Source organism: Pelodiscus sinensis, chromosome 15, assembly GCF_049634645.1.
Source record: "Pelodiscus sinensis isolate JC-2024 chromosome 15, ASM4963464v1, whole genome shotgun sequence".
Taxonomy (NCBI): Eukaryota; Metazoa; Chordata; order Testudines; family Trionychidae; genus Pelodiscus; species Pelodiscus sinensis.
This window is the reverse complement of record NC_134725.1, coordinates 8406766-8422106: the sequence shown is the minus strand read 5'-3', so window position 1 is coordinate 8422106 and position 15341 is coordinate 8406766. Positions and strand designations below refer to the sequence as shown.

The 15341-nt window shown below is 50.0% G+C and overlaps 1 protein-coding gene across 4 annotated transcripts in view; it reads left to right on the top strand.

Moving 5' to 3' along the window:
* LIMK2 (LIM domain kinase 2) overlaps nt 1–13289 on the top strand; it is a 52249-nt gene extending 38960 nt beyond the window's left edge. For all 4 annotated transcript variants that reach the window (XM_075898053.1, XM_075898054.1, XM_075898056.1 and 1 more), the window contains 9 exons: nt 317–503; nt 3665–3751; nt 4740–4871; nt 5981–6037; nt 6228–6293; nt 7266–7440; nt 9629–9684; nt 11143–11300; nt 11899–13289. In XM_075898053.1, coding sequence (XP_075754168.1) covers nt 317–503; nt 3665–3751; nt 4740–4871; nt 5981–6037; nt 6228–6293; nt 7266–7440; nt 9629–9684; nt 11143–11300; nt 11899–12055 — 1075 coding nt within the window. In that variant the 3' untranslated portion in view covers nt 12056–13289. The remainder of the gene's footprint in view (nt 1–316; nt 504–3664; nt 3752–4739; nt 4872–5980; nt 6038–6227; nt 6294–7265; nt 7441–9628; nt 9685–11142; nt 11301–11898) is intronic.
* Nucleotides 13290–15341: the final 2052 nt, after the last annotated feature.

Here is a 15341-nt window from a genome sequence, read left to right as displayed (position 1 = left end):
CCTTCAAAAACCTGCCCCCCATTCACAAGACTCCCTTGCTCAGATCTATCCATTGTTCCTTGTAAGCTGGCAGTCAGAATCCCTATGGCTACAAATGCACCCACAATGGGTGGCTGCCAGCAAGGACACTGCTGTTGGCTCACTTATGAATTCAGCCCTGGAAGTGATGGCAGTATTCGGTCCATGCTGCAGCACCTTCCGCAGCCACAGAATTGTGGCAAGCTCATGAGTGTGGTGGTGACTAGCACGCTCAGATGAGGGTGACCTGTTTCCTGCAGCTGATCTAATCTTCCAGTTGTTGCTTTTAACTCTCCAGGCGAAGTCACAGTATTTCCAAATCTACTGGACCCAGCTTCCCAAAGGAACCTTTCATCCTGAGCCGTGACATTAGTCGTTCTGAATCTCTGCGCTCCTCTTCCAGCTATTCCCAGCAGATCTTCCGGCCCTGTGATCTGATACATGGTGAAATCCTGGGGAAAGGATTCTTTGGACAGGCCATCAAGGTAAGTGGGCAAAACCAAGGCCCATAAACTTCCCAGAAAATTCCCAAGGGACAGGCTATGCCCCCTACAGAACCTTGAAAACATCACCACAATATTGAGTGACTCTTATTCCCTTCGCGGTAGCATTCCGGGTCTGGGAGTTTTTGGCTTTCACCACTTCCCAGTTCTCTTCTCTTTATACTCACCCAGCTTGTGAGTAGCTGGTATCCTGGTAGATGCTTTACATTTTGCTGGAAAGCTTTGACTGTGCTATGTGAATTGCAGCCCACCGAACGTGAATCTAGTGTGCTGAGAAGGTGGCTGTATGTAACCAAAACTGCAGAGTCAGTGGGCCCCATCTCTGGAAGGGGAAAATGACTCACTCTTACATGAAATGTCTTCCTGAATGCATCAGTATTGTCATTCCTTCAGTGCAAAAGTCTGTGCCAGACTGAGGCTTACAGAGATCCACTGACAGTTTGTGGTAGCCTATGTAACTCGAGCCCTCCACTCTCCCAAGGTATTGACCACACCTGGGCACAAAATGTCTTTGAAATAAAACTCCCACAATACAACTGTACACTCTCCCCCCTCTCCCTTCTCTGTATGTATTATCTGATCTTAGCCCGGGAGTGCGGACTCTTCAGGAGCTCCCTCCCTGGCATCCCTGGATTTTTCTCCCAGTCCCCTTAGTTGGTTACTGCTACAGTCATACCAGAAACCTGAGCAGGCTGAGCCAGTTTCCTGAACTCCCTCTACCTTCCAAGGGCTGCTGTGAGCTGAGCTCTTCAGTGTCCTGAATTCCATCCCACCGTGGTTTGGGAATTTTTCTTTCATTACTGTTGTCAGTCCTCCTCCTGTGCTTCCTTGGGAATATGGCACTCTGGGATCCGCTCAGTCTTCGATTCAGTACAGTACTAATTGGCCTATTTCTTTCCTCTGCTCGTAGACAGATAGCATGTCCAGGTAAGCAGTCCCTTTTCCTCTACAGCATGTCTTGCCATCTGCATCCCCATGGCATTAACAGCACGGAGGCATTTCCTCTTGTGTTGGTGCATGCGCGGGGAGATGCGAGTCCCCTCAGTGCGTTCCATAATGGCACTGTTTGCTGTGTTTTATACTCACCTAACGAGTCTGTTTGTCTTCATTACTTCCCTTTGCTCCCCTTGCCTCAGTCACTGTGCTCTAGACCCTTAACGCCTCTTGCAGAAGCTGATGGCATAGTGCTAGTCAGCATTCTGCTCACATTTGAGTGCATTACTTTGGATCAGAGCAAGAGCAGGGATGCTGTGTGGCTGCCTTGTCCTGGTATCCACACAGTCTCAGGGTTTCATACTCTGCCTAGATCCAATCAGCTCTGAAATCTACAGCTGGCCTTTGAATCTTAAGCAGTATTAATGTGCAGTCATCTTACAACAGAACAGTTTCCCAAATTCTCAGCTTGTGGCCCCTTTCTAGCCTAATGTTCATGTCCCCCAAGACCTCTAAACTCCTAAACGCAAGGAGGTGAAACTTTGTAGCCCCAAAATACCAGAAATTACTTGGTAAGCTTCACAAAGTAGAGATGCAAAAAGGACCATTGATGTGAGGGTGAGCCTGTTTTGCTGATGGCTGTTCTATTTCATATGGGGAGATTGCTGATCAAAAGTTAATTATCAGTTGTGATACTTGGTTTACAATTGTTGTTGAAGAGAAGCTGGACTCGGCTTTGAGTATGAAATGCAATGAGAACTTCCATAGCTTCTGCAGCTACCGCAGAATCACTCCTTCGCAAACCCCAAATCGGGGCGCCTGGCAAATGTAATCTGCGGGATCTCTCAACCGAGGCTTGTCTTATAACTCAGAATGCTGACTTGATATTTGTTTTTTGCACAATGGAGATTGGTTGTTCCCCCTGCTTTTCTGTTTGGGTCACCAGGAGAATAGTCCTACACCTGGATCTCGTGTTCCTCCATGCTGAGTTGAAGGTCTGAGGGTTTCTGTTGGGTTCTTTAGTTCCCATAAAGCCTGAAACAAGAAGACTATCCCAGTTTCCCCTGGAGATTAAGACCAATTTCCATATCTTCTGTTGAAAGCTTCTATCCTGTTCTGGATGGACTGGACATTTATGTTGGGTCTTTAGAAAGAAGAGGAGATCAGCTTGTTTAGGTGCCCAGAAATTTAAGCCAAGTAGACCCAAGCTGAATTACTGGAGGAGTTAACAGGGGGAGAAGGTCCTCTGGAAAAATCTGCAGTTGTGCTCAAAATCCAGAGTCTGGTTGATGTTTCTTCATTAGAGCCACCTCTTTTCAGTGTGAAAGGAATTTTTGGTTAAAGGGCCCCCAGATACTCAGAGCAAAAAAGTCTCCCCTACTGATTCCTGACTTAACATGAAGGATCTGGCACAGGCTTTCAGGCATTTAAGAGTGTAGTAGTGTGAGAGGAGTAGAAAAAGCAGTTGATGCCACCAGTCTTTAGGTCTAGTCTTGCATGCTGTCACCATGGTGCCATACTTGCTGATTTCAATACACTGTTCACTCCAAATGTGGAACCTTTGCTGCTTCCTGTTGCAACTAAACAGTCTCCAGTCGTGCGTTCCCCCAAAACATTGCAAATGAACCAGTTTTCAATTAGCATGTCAGAAAACTAGCACTTGGTGAAAGCTACATGACAGCAGGGATCTCTGTGCATTAGGTGTGGGTTGCTTAGTTGCTGCTTTTGACCTTTGAAGAGGGTAACCCTCCTCAGCCTGCAGTCAGGAAACCCCTGAAGTGCTCCGTTCATGCATGGAGACCAGCTTTTCATGTTGTACATGCTGTCCAATGGTGCTTCTCGGTCGATACAAGGTAATTCCAGGCACACAAGTGCAGAGTTAATGCTGTTAGCAGAGACTCTAGCAGCCTGCAGCACACTCAGCTCTTGCACTGATTAAAATTGAACCATCAACTGGAGTCTTGGGATACAATAATATAGTGAACTCCAAAGGGCCACACCATAAGGAGCCTTTTGTGGGTCTGTCTTTTCACTTCCAACTAACAATCTTTTGTGCGTGGGGGAGAGGGGGATGGTGACCATTTCCTTCAAGTCCCTGGACCCAGTCTGTCCGAATTCCCTCTCCTTTCCCCGCTCAGGCATGGAGGCAGATGTGATCACAGGGTGGGAAATGCTTCTCTAGAGGTGGTGACACTGTCTGTTTCCAACAGGTGACCCACAAAGCAACAGGGAAGGTGATGGTGATGAAGGAGCTGATTCGCTGTGACGAGGAAACGCAGAAGACTTTCTTGACCGAGGTAGGAGCAAGATCTTGAGAGGCCAGTGGGGATGTAAATATCGGTCAAAGCAGTTAACCGATTAAAGTTATATTGGTGGGCTGGCTGGCATTCCACCTGGGCTTTGGGGTCAGGGCAGTGATCCTGTCTGAGGGGCTGTTCTAGGCCTGCCCACCACTGGGGCTGGGACTACTCCAGGATGACCACAGAGGGTGAGTTCTTCCTTATTTCTCCATGAGTTTACATCCCTAGAGGCCAGGGAGCCAACTGTGAGAGGGTGAGACCACCTCGCTGCCCCTCTGTAGCCGTGCATGCTCGTAATCTTAGCAAGGAAGCAGCGTACTGGGGGGAAGAACAAACCTGGCTGAAATGGCATGTCACAATCAAACATGACTGCCTTAATCAGAAAATGAAGATGACTTATTGAAAACTAATGAATAGGAAGCCTAAAAGGCACTCTGAGCCATAGAGGCCGTTTGGCTGAACTCTGCTTAGTGAATGTCAGTGTAAAACGTTGTGGGATGCATCTTGTACAGCGAGCGTTCCAGTATAAAACATTAATAGGCAACAGCTGACTCAGGAAGATGTTCTACTTAGTTACAACCTAGAATGGGCTTTTTAAATGGGCTTATTGAATGGCTGCCTTCCTCATCCCCCAAAGTCAGGCTGATCTGAAAAGCAGCTTTCTAAATATGCTAATGCTACTCTTCTACGTGGCACAATAGCTACAGTGTGGAAGTCCTGTCCACTAAGCCATGTTTAGCCCATCACTGTCTTTCGAGAATCAAGTGATAATGGAAACAGAGGCAACCATGATAACTGAATTGCCTTGAAAGTTGGGTTTTGGATCGACTTTCTTTTAATACTTCTGGGAGATGCAGTGAGCCTCCATGGATGGCACGTGCCCCTTCTCCGCCCATGCAGGGACTGCTAAGTATAACTGCGGAGAATCTTAGTACGGCTGGTACTAACCTTTCATGGGGGCGGGGGAATGTTTCTGCCTCTGCAGGTGAAAGTGATGCGCAGTTTGGATCACCCCAATGTGCTGAAGTTCATTGGCGTGCTGTACAAGGATAAGAAACTGAACCTTCTTACCGAGTACATCGAAGGGGGGACTCTAAAGGATTTCCTCCACAGTGCGGTGAGTCATAGAGCACGTTTGCGTGTCCTGATGGCTCTCAGGCCAGTGTAGGGGAAAAAGTATCCTGGCCACACACCACTGTCTCTGCTGCGGAGTGTCCACAGGGAGCTCTGTTAGCTGAATTGTTCTGTCCATTGTAGCCGGTTCCCACGGTGAAGGGAAGCTTTCCCTGTTTTTGCACATAACACCTCTGATTTGCGGGGGGAGGTAGCATCTTGCTCTTTTGCCCAGTGGTCTCCAACCTTTTTACATACACGATCGCGTTTTTAATTTAAGTGCAATCCAAGATCTACCTCAAATCCAAATATCCTTACCTTGCCTCCTTTATGTTCCTTGCCCTGCCTCTCTGAGGCACTGCCCCTGCTCACTCCATCCTCCTTCCTCCCAACACTCACTTTCACCAAAGTGGCAGGTGCAGCGGATTGGATTTTCAGGCTCTGGTCTTGGATTAAGGGATTTGGAGTGTGAGAGGGGCTCTGAGCTGAGCCTGGGGCAGGCAATTGGATGCCAGAGGGGGTTCTAGTTGCAGGCTCTGGGATGGTGTTTGGATGCAGGGCTAGGGCAGAGGCTTGGGGTGCAGGAGGGGGTTCATGACTTGGGAGGGGATTCAGGATGTGGACTCCAGCTGGGCATGCTTAGCTCAGGTGGCTTGTGGGGGATGGAGCAGCGGGGCTAAGGCTGGCTCAACCCTGCCCTGGCCCTGCACCACTCCCCAAAGCAGCCAGCAAACTTGCTCTATTCCTAGTCCTGTTGTGCTCCCTCTCTGCTCTGTGGAGATACGATACAGGGTGGGAGAAGGGGGAACCTTGACATCAGCACCCTCCTCTCCCTGCCCTGCTCTGCACAGCAAACAGGAGGATCCTGAGGGGACAGCTCCAAGGCAAAGGGCCAGAGATGTGCAGCAGTGGGAGGCAGAGCAGCTGTAGTTTAGGCATTTGACAGCCTCTTGGCCAAACCAGTCAGGATCCCCTGTCAGAGGCTCCAAGATCTACCAGGAGATCCCGACCGACTGGTTGGTGACCACTGCCCTAGAGCTATATCCTCTTTCTGTAGCAGGGGGTGGCCAGCTAGTGAGGTAACACCTGATCACTGTCATCCTTGTTTTTCAGGACCAATTTCCTTGGCAGCAGAAAGTCAGCTTTGCCAAAGGAATTGCTTCAGGAATGGTGAGTCAATTTTCTCTTGAGACTGCCCTTGTAGGACTTGGGCTGATGTAATAAGATGGTGTGTAACGGTCGGTAGTAGCGACTTGGTAGCTGGGGAAATGCTGTGTGCTTTTGCAGGGTGTTTGGAGGGGTTCCAAAGAAAGTATTCATGAACCTTGTTCTAACATGCCTCCCTGTCTCTCTGTTTCAGGCCTATTTGCACTCCATGTGCATCATCCACAGAGACCTGAATTCACATAACTGTCTGATCAAACTGGTGAGCACTGGACCGTCGGCCTCCCTTTGCTTTTCTCCATGTAATGTTCAGCTTTCTGGTTACTCTCTCTGGCACTACGGAGAGGATCCCTTCCTGTAAGCCTCCTAGCATGAATCTCAGTTCTCAGGTCAGCGTCCCAAGAAATGAAAGTTCCATAGCCTAATCCTTTACATTCACTCAATTTGATCCTGGTCTTGCCCATGGGACCGCTCCCGTTTTCAAACCCTTGTAGCCTCTTCCCTTTTAGGTGTTACGTAGTGAAGCTATATTCTTTGCTCTCCTAACCTTTGTCCATAAATTATGCACCCACGCACACACGTGTCCCTTCATGTTTCTTTTCTGATCATCCCTTTTGTGTGTGTCCCCAAGAATCCTGGGGGCTCTGTTTTAATATGCAGTGAGATCTCAGCTGTGGGCTTCATTCCCTCAGACCTGACTCTCAACACCCCCCTCGTCTGAATATTAGAGCTACCTCTAGACTGCAAACCCCACAATCCGATCTGAGCAGAGAGTTTGCTAGGAAAGGATGCTGGGGTAGAACTAGGTCAGCTGGATAGCAACTCTAAGCAAGATAATGGGGTTTAAACTCCTCCTTCCCTGCATAAGGACTGCTGTCTTCTCTCCTTCCTCACCCTATCTGATCTTCTCTCTCTACCTCTTTCCCTACCCTCCTGGCAGGGTGCTAGTCTCCAGCCATGTTCAGTGCATTCTTCTAGGTAGCTGCAGGAGGCTTCCTTCCTGCCTATCTGCACAGCCTTTTCTGTTGCATTTCATGTGCCGTTTGTGAGTGATAGGAAACCTAGAACCACTCTGTGCTAATAGTGAAGTGTGGGGCTTTCCCCATGAAAGTTTGTGCCCAAATAAATCTGTTGATCTGTACAGTGTCACAGGACTCCTTGTTGTTTGTGTGCTAATGAGTTACCTCCTGAGAGGAGCCGGAATCAGCTACTTGTAATTCAACCCCTTGACTAGGATAAGACTGTGGTGGTTGCTGATTTTGGGCTGTCTCGACTAATTGTGGAAGAGAGAAAGAAACCCACCCTGGAAAAGCCATCTACCAAGAAGCGAACCCTCCACAAGAGCGACAGGAAGAAGCGCCACACTGTGGTCGGGAACCCATACTGGATGGCGCCGGAGATGTTAAATGGTAAGATGCTCATACTATGGCGGGTGAGAACCCACCCCAAGGCACAGGCGTAGGGACAACAGGGTTACTGAAAACTTTGGCCGTTCACAGCCAGTCAAGTCTAGTCACGGCTTGAGGCTAGAGACCTGCTAATACATGAGCTTCTTTCTGGTCAATCCAGTGGCTGTGCTTTCCCTTGCATCAGCCCTGTTAAACGTCCCTGTAACGCAAGCAGCAAGAAAGGGGAGCCCATTCCTGGGAGGTGTCCAGACTCTTTGTGGGGTGTAATGGGGTAATAACCTGCCAGCATCTGCATGGTGGAGGCCACGAATCAGGAGTCGTGAAGCAATGAGACTGACTTTGAAATCAACATCAGTCTGGTGCGTCTCGCACCCTTAGGTTGCAGAGATGTGACTGTGCTTTGTAGAAATTAAGTCGGGTAAGACTGTGGGGAAAACCTGAAATGTGGCATGCTGGACAGACTGGAGGGGAAATCCACCTGTTGTGTGGTTCCTCCCCCATGCTTGGAGTGGGGAGGGCTGTGGCTCCATGTCTTGAGGGTCAGATCTAGGGACGTGAAGGTGTAGTTGAGTAGTCGATTAGCCAATAACTCCTGCTTATCAGGTTTGCACTATCAGCTACTTGATCGCTTTTTCCCACCGACGTGCAAAGATGCCGGTTCATTCCCTAGTCCCCCGCTGTGTCTCAGGACAACCCTCAGGCTTCATTTTTAAAAGGGACACAACTGTGGCAGCCAGCCTCTTCTCTTCTCTTCTCTTCTCTTCCCCCGCCCCCCCAATCTACCCCTTCATGTTGCCCCTCTGCACTTTTAAAGGGCTGTCGCAGTGGCAGCCTGTCTGTTTGTCTCAGCACAAGCCGCGTGCTGCTGCTGTGTCCCTTTAAAAGTGCAGCATGGCCATTTGAAGACTTTGGGGGGGGGGGGGGGCTGCCACTGCTGCATCCCTTTTAAAAATGCAGAGTGAGGGTTGTCCTGAGACCTTGTGGGGAACCAGAGAATGAACCGGCGGCTTTGCATACTGGCTCCTCTTTGTCCCTTTAAGAGTGCAGAACGGCTACTTAGAGTTGTGCTCAGATGCAGCCTGAGCTGGAAGTGAGCCCTTAAAGTTCCCTTCCTTAACGTCTAGTAAATTAATACTTAACATCCCTAGTCAGATTTGCTGTGGGTTAAGGGAAGATGTATCCTTGATGGGCCAAGTGAAGGGAGAATGCCACTTGGCTGCTCCTGATGACCAGGACTTGGCAGCAAAGCAAACACATGAGCAACTAGAATTGCCACTAAATCCCCCAGAAAGGGCAAATAGGGCGTGATTATCTGAAAAGTATTTCTCTGCTGACTTCAACATCGGGCTGTGCTCAGGAATCTCTTGGGAAAGAGGAGACTCCAGTTTTATGGCTTTTACCCTCCTCATCCTCACCCCAGTGCCCTGCTGCTCTTAACTACCCCTTTTGGAGCTGCCCTCTTCCGTTGGGCTGTCTGCTGTCGGGCGCTTTGGTGTCTAGCATAGGGTTTATCCATAGCTTTCCTGATGTGATGCAGGAATGCTAACCTGTAGCAAGCCTGGCACTTGCCAAGTGCACTGCCAGCTATGCCCCCGAGAGAACACATTAAAAAAGGTGAAGTCTGCTTGAACGTAATATCCTGGCAGCTCTTCCCAGATCCAGCCCTTGCTTGGCCCTGCCACATTTCCATTCCTGGCTGCAGAGGGAGGTCTGTCTCTCTGTCTCTCCCAGGTGAAGTCAGCCCTATGGATCTTGTCCACTTATGGAGGCCTGCTTTCTGTCTCAAAGCCCTCTGCTGTCTGAGGAAGATCATTAGCACTTAATTTATTTCCTCTGCAGTCCCTGCAGCAGCAAAGAGGGGATCTAGCTTCCTTTGCAGCTGGCACTGTACCGCAGAGATGTGTTGCAAGGATGATCTGTGCCAACGGCAAAGGCTCTTGGCTTTGACATCAGCAGTCACTTGAACCGTGGTGACCTATCTAGGACTCTCTTGAGCATTTTTTTCTTCCCTTGACACTGAGGCTGTGTTACATGAATCCATTTTAAGTGTGTGTAATGGCAGTGAAATGATTGGTTTTAATGATTCCGTCCCTGCTTCTCCACTGTGCTTCCTGTTCCATCTCCGAAGCAACCTGGCTGCTGTTGGAACCTCCTAGCTCCCAAAGTCACCTGTTTGTATTTCCTGCAGGGCAGTGTTATGACGAGACTGTGGACATCTTCTCGTTTGGGATCGTTCTCTGCGAGGTAGGTCCAGGCCACATGGCGTTCCTAAGGGGTCTGAGCAAGAAGCCTTCCTATTGTCATCTGGGTCCTGTCTTACCTCCTCCTCTATCCACAATAGAAAGGGGCTCTGTACTGGAGTTGGGGCTGCCACCTCATAGCCCATACGCAAGGGGACATTCAATGAAACGGAAAACAAACTTGGAAATAGTGATGCAATTAATTTCTACATAACACATAATTACACTGTGGAATGTGTTGTGCTACCCGGCACGTGTTGTGCTTGAGGCCACCAACTTAGCAACATTTGGAGAGGATTTGGATTTCGTATGACTAGGACATCTCATTATAATACTTAATGATAACAGAGAATTGGAAGAGAAATAACCTCTCATGTTAGGTTTTAAATCAATCTGGCTGATAAAATCATAGAACTGGAAGGGACCTTGAGAGGTTGAGCCCTGTCCCTTGCTCTTGTGGCAGTACCATGCTCTGTCTAGATCAGAGTGGGCAATTTTTTTAAAAAAGGGGACTACTTCAGAAATTTCTGAAGTGGCCCCAGATTGTTCCTGAAGGGGCAGGGCCTCATGCAGGGGGGGGACATCATGTGCTCCTCTGTCCTGGATTGGCCTGGGGGCAGGGGAGTGGCAGGGCAGCCGCAGGCCAGATCCACCGGTTTGGTGGGCCGGGTTAGGCTCACGAGGCCTCTTTGCCCTCCCCTGATGTAGACCGTCCCTGACAGGTGTCTTGTCTAACCTGCTGTTGAATATCTCCAGAGATGGAGATTCCACAACCTCCCTAGGCAATTTATTCCAGTGTTTGACCACCCTGACAGGAAGCTTTTCCTAATATCCAACCTAAACCTCCCCTGCTGCAGTTCAAGCCCTCATGAAACCTTCACAAGGAGACAGCTTATCCCACATTTCTCTGCTCTGGGATTTGTGGCACTTTCTTCCGAACCATTTGTTGGCCACTGTCAGAGGTGGGATTCTAAACTAGGAATGTAAAATCCCAACCCCTGCTGGAGCAGCCCATCCAGGGCAGGCCCAGTCTCCCTGCAGACAGAGGCTGCTCCGAATGCTGGAGCAGCCTGAGTCTACAGCAGGCCCCGTACAGGGCTCTGTGTCAGCAGGGGAGCTGCTCCAGCCCCCATAGATTACTGGCTAACCAGAACTGGTAAACGTCATCCGTGTAGGGTCCTGTTTACTTGTTAACCTTTCACACTCTATTCTAGACCGGGCGGACCAGCTCCTTGCTATTGCAGAAAGACTTTTAGCCCCGTGCTGCCTACAAGGTTTGCCTGTATTCCTTCACACCGCAGGTCCTGCTGTAGGTTTGGACTGGTTCAGTTCTAGCTTTCTCACCCTGCCCTATAATCAGATGCTAATTGTATTGCTTCCCGAAGGCCCTACCTAGCCATGTCAGCCCTCATTGCTCTCTATTGCTTTAGTTACTGTACCTGAGCAGTTCTTTCCCCTCTAGATCATAGGGCAGGTGTATGCTGACCCTGACTGTCTCCCTCGCATGCTGGATTTCGGCCTCAATGTAAAGCTGTTTTGGGAGAAGTTTGTTCCTGCCGATTGCCCTCCAGTCTTCTTCCCTCTGGCTGTCATTTGCTGCAGTGTGGCGCCAGAGAGCAGGTAGGGGAGAAATGCTGCTAACCCCTGTGAGGCACTAATCTCTGCTCTTCTCTGTCCACACTGTACCTTTGCTTCTCTCAAGCTGGAGCATGCACGCTCCTTCTGCCCCACTGTTGAGGGTGTCGCTCTGCGAAATGGGTCAGAATGAGATGACAGATGGTGGCGAATATCCAGAGCATGTCAGTTGCTGTGCTCACTTCCTGGAGATGAGTGTGGTGGTGTCTTTGCCCATCACTGTCTGTCCCAGTAGAGCAGTGTTTCCTAAACTTTTTAAGACTGAGGAACACCAAACAATTTTTTTGAGGACCACCAAGGACTTTTTGCTCAAAACAAAAAAGTAGTTGGGAGGGGGGAGGGCTGGGGAGAAGTTTTGAGGGGGGGGGAAGGGTTGGGGGAAGTTGAGCCAAAAAAAGTTGCCTGCCCCTTTAAGGGTGGCCATTTTGAACTCTGTTCTCTGCAGCACACTTCCGACTGCCTCGCGGCACATCGGCGTGCCACAGAACAGTTTGCGAAACACTGCAGTAGATAGTCCACTGCTGTCCTATTGGACTCACTCTAGATTTGCTCCCCACTTGCCTGTCTTCTCGCTTCTTTCTAGGCCCCCGTTTTCAAAACTGGAGGACTCCTTCGAAGCCCTCTGTCTCTACTTGGGAGAACTGGGAATCCCCCTCCCTTCTGAGCTGGAAGAGCTGGACCACAATGTGAGCGTTCAGTATGGGCTGAGCCGTGACAAGCTAGCTGAGAACACAACCTAGGCAGCTCACCCTATCCGGACTATCTTTTTTTCATTGGATTCCATACAAATGGTGTGGAAGGGAGATGGACTTCAGTTGTCTGCAGGTCATTCCAGGGGCACCAGCTGCATACTCCGTGCATCACCTCTCCCTCCAGCATGGGACCAAACCGTCATGGCTGTCTGAGCTCCTGGCTTCACTGTGGATTTGTGGCATGTTTTACAAATGGAAAGGGCTGTTTCCTGCCTGCTGCACCAAGGAGAGCTGAACCACAAGGGGAAAACCATTCTCTGGGGCTGGTCCAGCCTTATGTCCCTGGGGTGCCTTAGAATGTGACATGTGACTTTAAGCTGTGAAATAGTCCTGGCCTATCCGCCAGAAAGGGGATCATTATAGGAAGACTCCTTGGTTAGGGACTGCTTTCCTGGAGTCACTTGACCCAGACTTTGCAGTAACTGACCTCTCCTCGGGAAAACCTGGAATACACTACAATGGAGAACTTCAGGCCCCTGGCAAAAGGGCTCAGTGTGGGGGGGATTACATTTTCTACTTGTGAAGTGGGAAGTTTCTGAGCTGCCATGGGCGTGGAACTTGGCTTGCTAGCTGGGGCAGGAGAACTGCTCTAGGAACTATGAGGAGCTTGTACGAAATGGTTGTGACGTAGTGTCTGTGAGTAGCATTTGTCTTCATTAATGTAGTTCCACCCTCCAACCCCCTGTTGCGGAACACTACAGCCAGTGACAACTTGGCTTTGCTTGATGTGAATGAGGCTATGGCCTGAGTCCAGGGGGCAAGAAGGGGAAGACTGGGTAACTCTCAGGTATGCTTTTAGCTCCTTCAGAGCCAAGAGGAGTAATATGTAGCTGATACCCAAAAGTGAACTCTGGAGCCAGTGTTTGAGTCCCACATTCTCCTGTAAAACTGCATTCGCGCTCTATTGCAGCCCCATCATCTAAGTGGTGAGGAATGTGTTAGCGTTAGTTCCTCTGCTCCCTAAGGAGTTGGGAATATGAAAGCCTGCCCATAGAAATGACATGGGACTAGCCCTCATGTCTGTCTTCAGTTGGTGGTTTAATTTATCTGGTGGTGGTTTTAAGAAGTGGGGAAGAGCTGTACTGTGGGGGAGTTGCTGTTTGGGTCGAGTGGATTCAAGCATTCTGTTACAGGACTTTCTCCCTGCTACGTAGTAGGGTGGGGAGTCTTAACTAAGTGTGACTGCATCTCAATGTTGACTAAATTAAAAGCAATGAATACACCCTGAGAGTATTTTTCTGCTTTGTGCATTTTATAAAGAAAATGAGTCCTGTGCCTCACTAGAGGTACAGGCAGTCCCCGGGTTACGTACAAGATAGGGACTGTAGGTTTGTTCTTAAGTTGAATCTGTATGTAAGTCGGAACTGGCGTCCAGATTCAGCCTTTGCTGAAACTGACCTCCAGTTCTGACTTACATACAGATTCAACTTAAGAACCCCAAGCGTCCCCAAGTCAGCTGCTGCTGAAACTGATCAGCGGCTGATTCCAGGAAGTCTGGGGCAGAGGAACTCTGCCTCGGGCTTCCTGTAGTCAGCCACTGGTCAGTTTCAGCAGCGGCTGACTTGGGGACGCCTGGGGCAGAGCAGCTGGGGTGCTGCTGGGTTGCTCCAGTAGCACTGCTCCTCGCTCCTTGGCGCTACTGGACCAACCCAGCAGCACCCAAGCTGCTCTGCCCCAGGCATCCTGATTCAACCACTGCTGAAACTGACCAGCCGCAGCTGAATCAGGACCTGGGGCAGAGCAGCTGGGGCGCTGCCGATTGGTCCTGCAGCGCCGCTCATCGGCAGCGCCCCAGCTGCTCTGCCCCAGGGTCCACAACAAAAGCCTGGTCTTCTGGGGGGGGGGTACACTAGCTGCGCCCTCCCCCCCCAGCAGACCAGGGACACGGGGAGCAGAGCCGCAGCGGCAGCGGGGTGCCGCGCCTCTGAGGCTTTGCTCTGGCAAAGTCTCAGAGGCGAGGGGACCCCCCCCCCGCGGCTGCGGCTTCAGTCCCGGTGCCTGTGGTCTGCTGGGGACGGTCTCCAGCAGACCAGGGGCATGGGGAGCAGCTTACGAACGGGGCTTTCTCGCCCCGGAGCTCGCAGGCAGCAATCCGCCACCTCGACCTCCGGGGCGAGAGAGCCCCGTTCGTAAGTGCGGATCCGACATAAGTCGGATCCGCGTAAGTCGGGGACTGCCTGTATTGGATGGGCAGCCGCAGGCTGACTTGTAGACTGTTAGGTCAGGCATTGGAGCCTATGTGCAAATCCTGTAGATCAGGGGTTCCCAATCTGGGGTACGCATACCCCTAGAGGGTACGAGAAGCTTGTCAAGGGGGTATGGGGAATATTTGGTAAATAACTAGATTATCCTAACGGAAATATTCCAAAAGTAGCAGTGTTAGTGAGAACTTGTGGATTCTAGAGTCTAGAATTTATTTCCTTTCATATTGAATAGGGGTTACAGGAAAGTTTACTAAAAGCCAAGGGGGTAAAGGGACTGAAAGTTTGGGAACCCCTGCTCTAGAGGACTACGTTCTGCTAGAAAAGTGGAACAGCTACACTCAGGCCAGTTGTGAGATCACCTGAACTTTAGCTGTGCTGCCTGCTCTTAGTCCATTCTACAAAGCTTCTGACTTTGTGCAGACCCTGCTCTTTCCAAAGCAAGAGCCAGAGGAATGGAGCTGCCCCTGAGCAGGAAGTAAAACAGAATCCACTTGCATCAGAGCTGGAAAGGAATAATTGTTAGATCAGGCATCTATAGAGACAGCCTGTTTAGCTACAGCAGCTAGTTCTGGCCTAGGGAGTAGATATTTTGGGTTTTTTTTTAAGAATGCTCCACTCTGCTAGACTTTGCCAGTGTGTCTATGGGTTCAACATCCCATGGCATTAGCTATAGCTGAACTCATCCTCTGTGGCTTTTTGGGTGACTTGGGGAGGATGGGGTTGTAGCTCTGAATGAAGCAAAGAGTGAACTACGAAAATCTCCTCTCACTGCTTTGCCTTTTGGGGTGGAGGACCTTGCGTGGGCTTATGTAATGCTACTAGCTTGCTTGTGCAATTAAGTTACCAGATGTAGGGATGTTAGCAAGGTAGCTGACTATCTGATGAACATAAGCTTAATCGGGTAGTTGACTGGAGTATTGACTACTCACTTCCCCCCTCTTCCCTTCTGTCTCACAGGCAGCAAGGGAACCCCCAGCACTGTCTCTTGCAGTTCGGCCTGCTTCTCCCCCCCACCCCCCTTCCCATCAGGCAGTGACAGGGAATAAAGAGGCAGCCTCTGCCCATGGCAG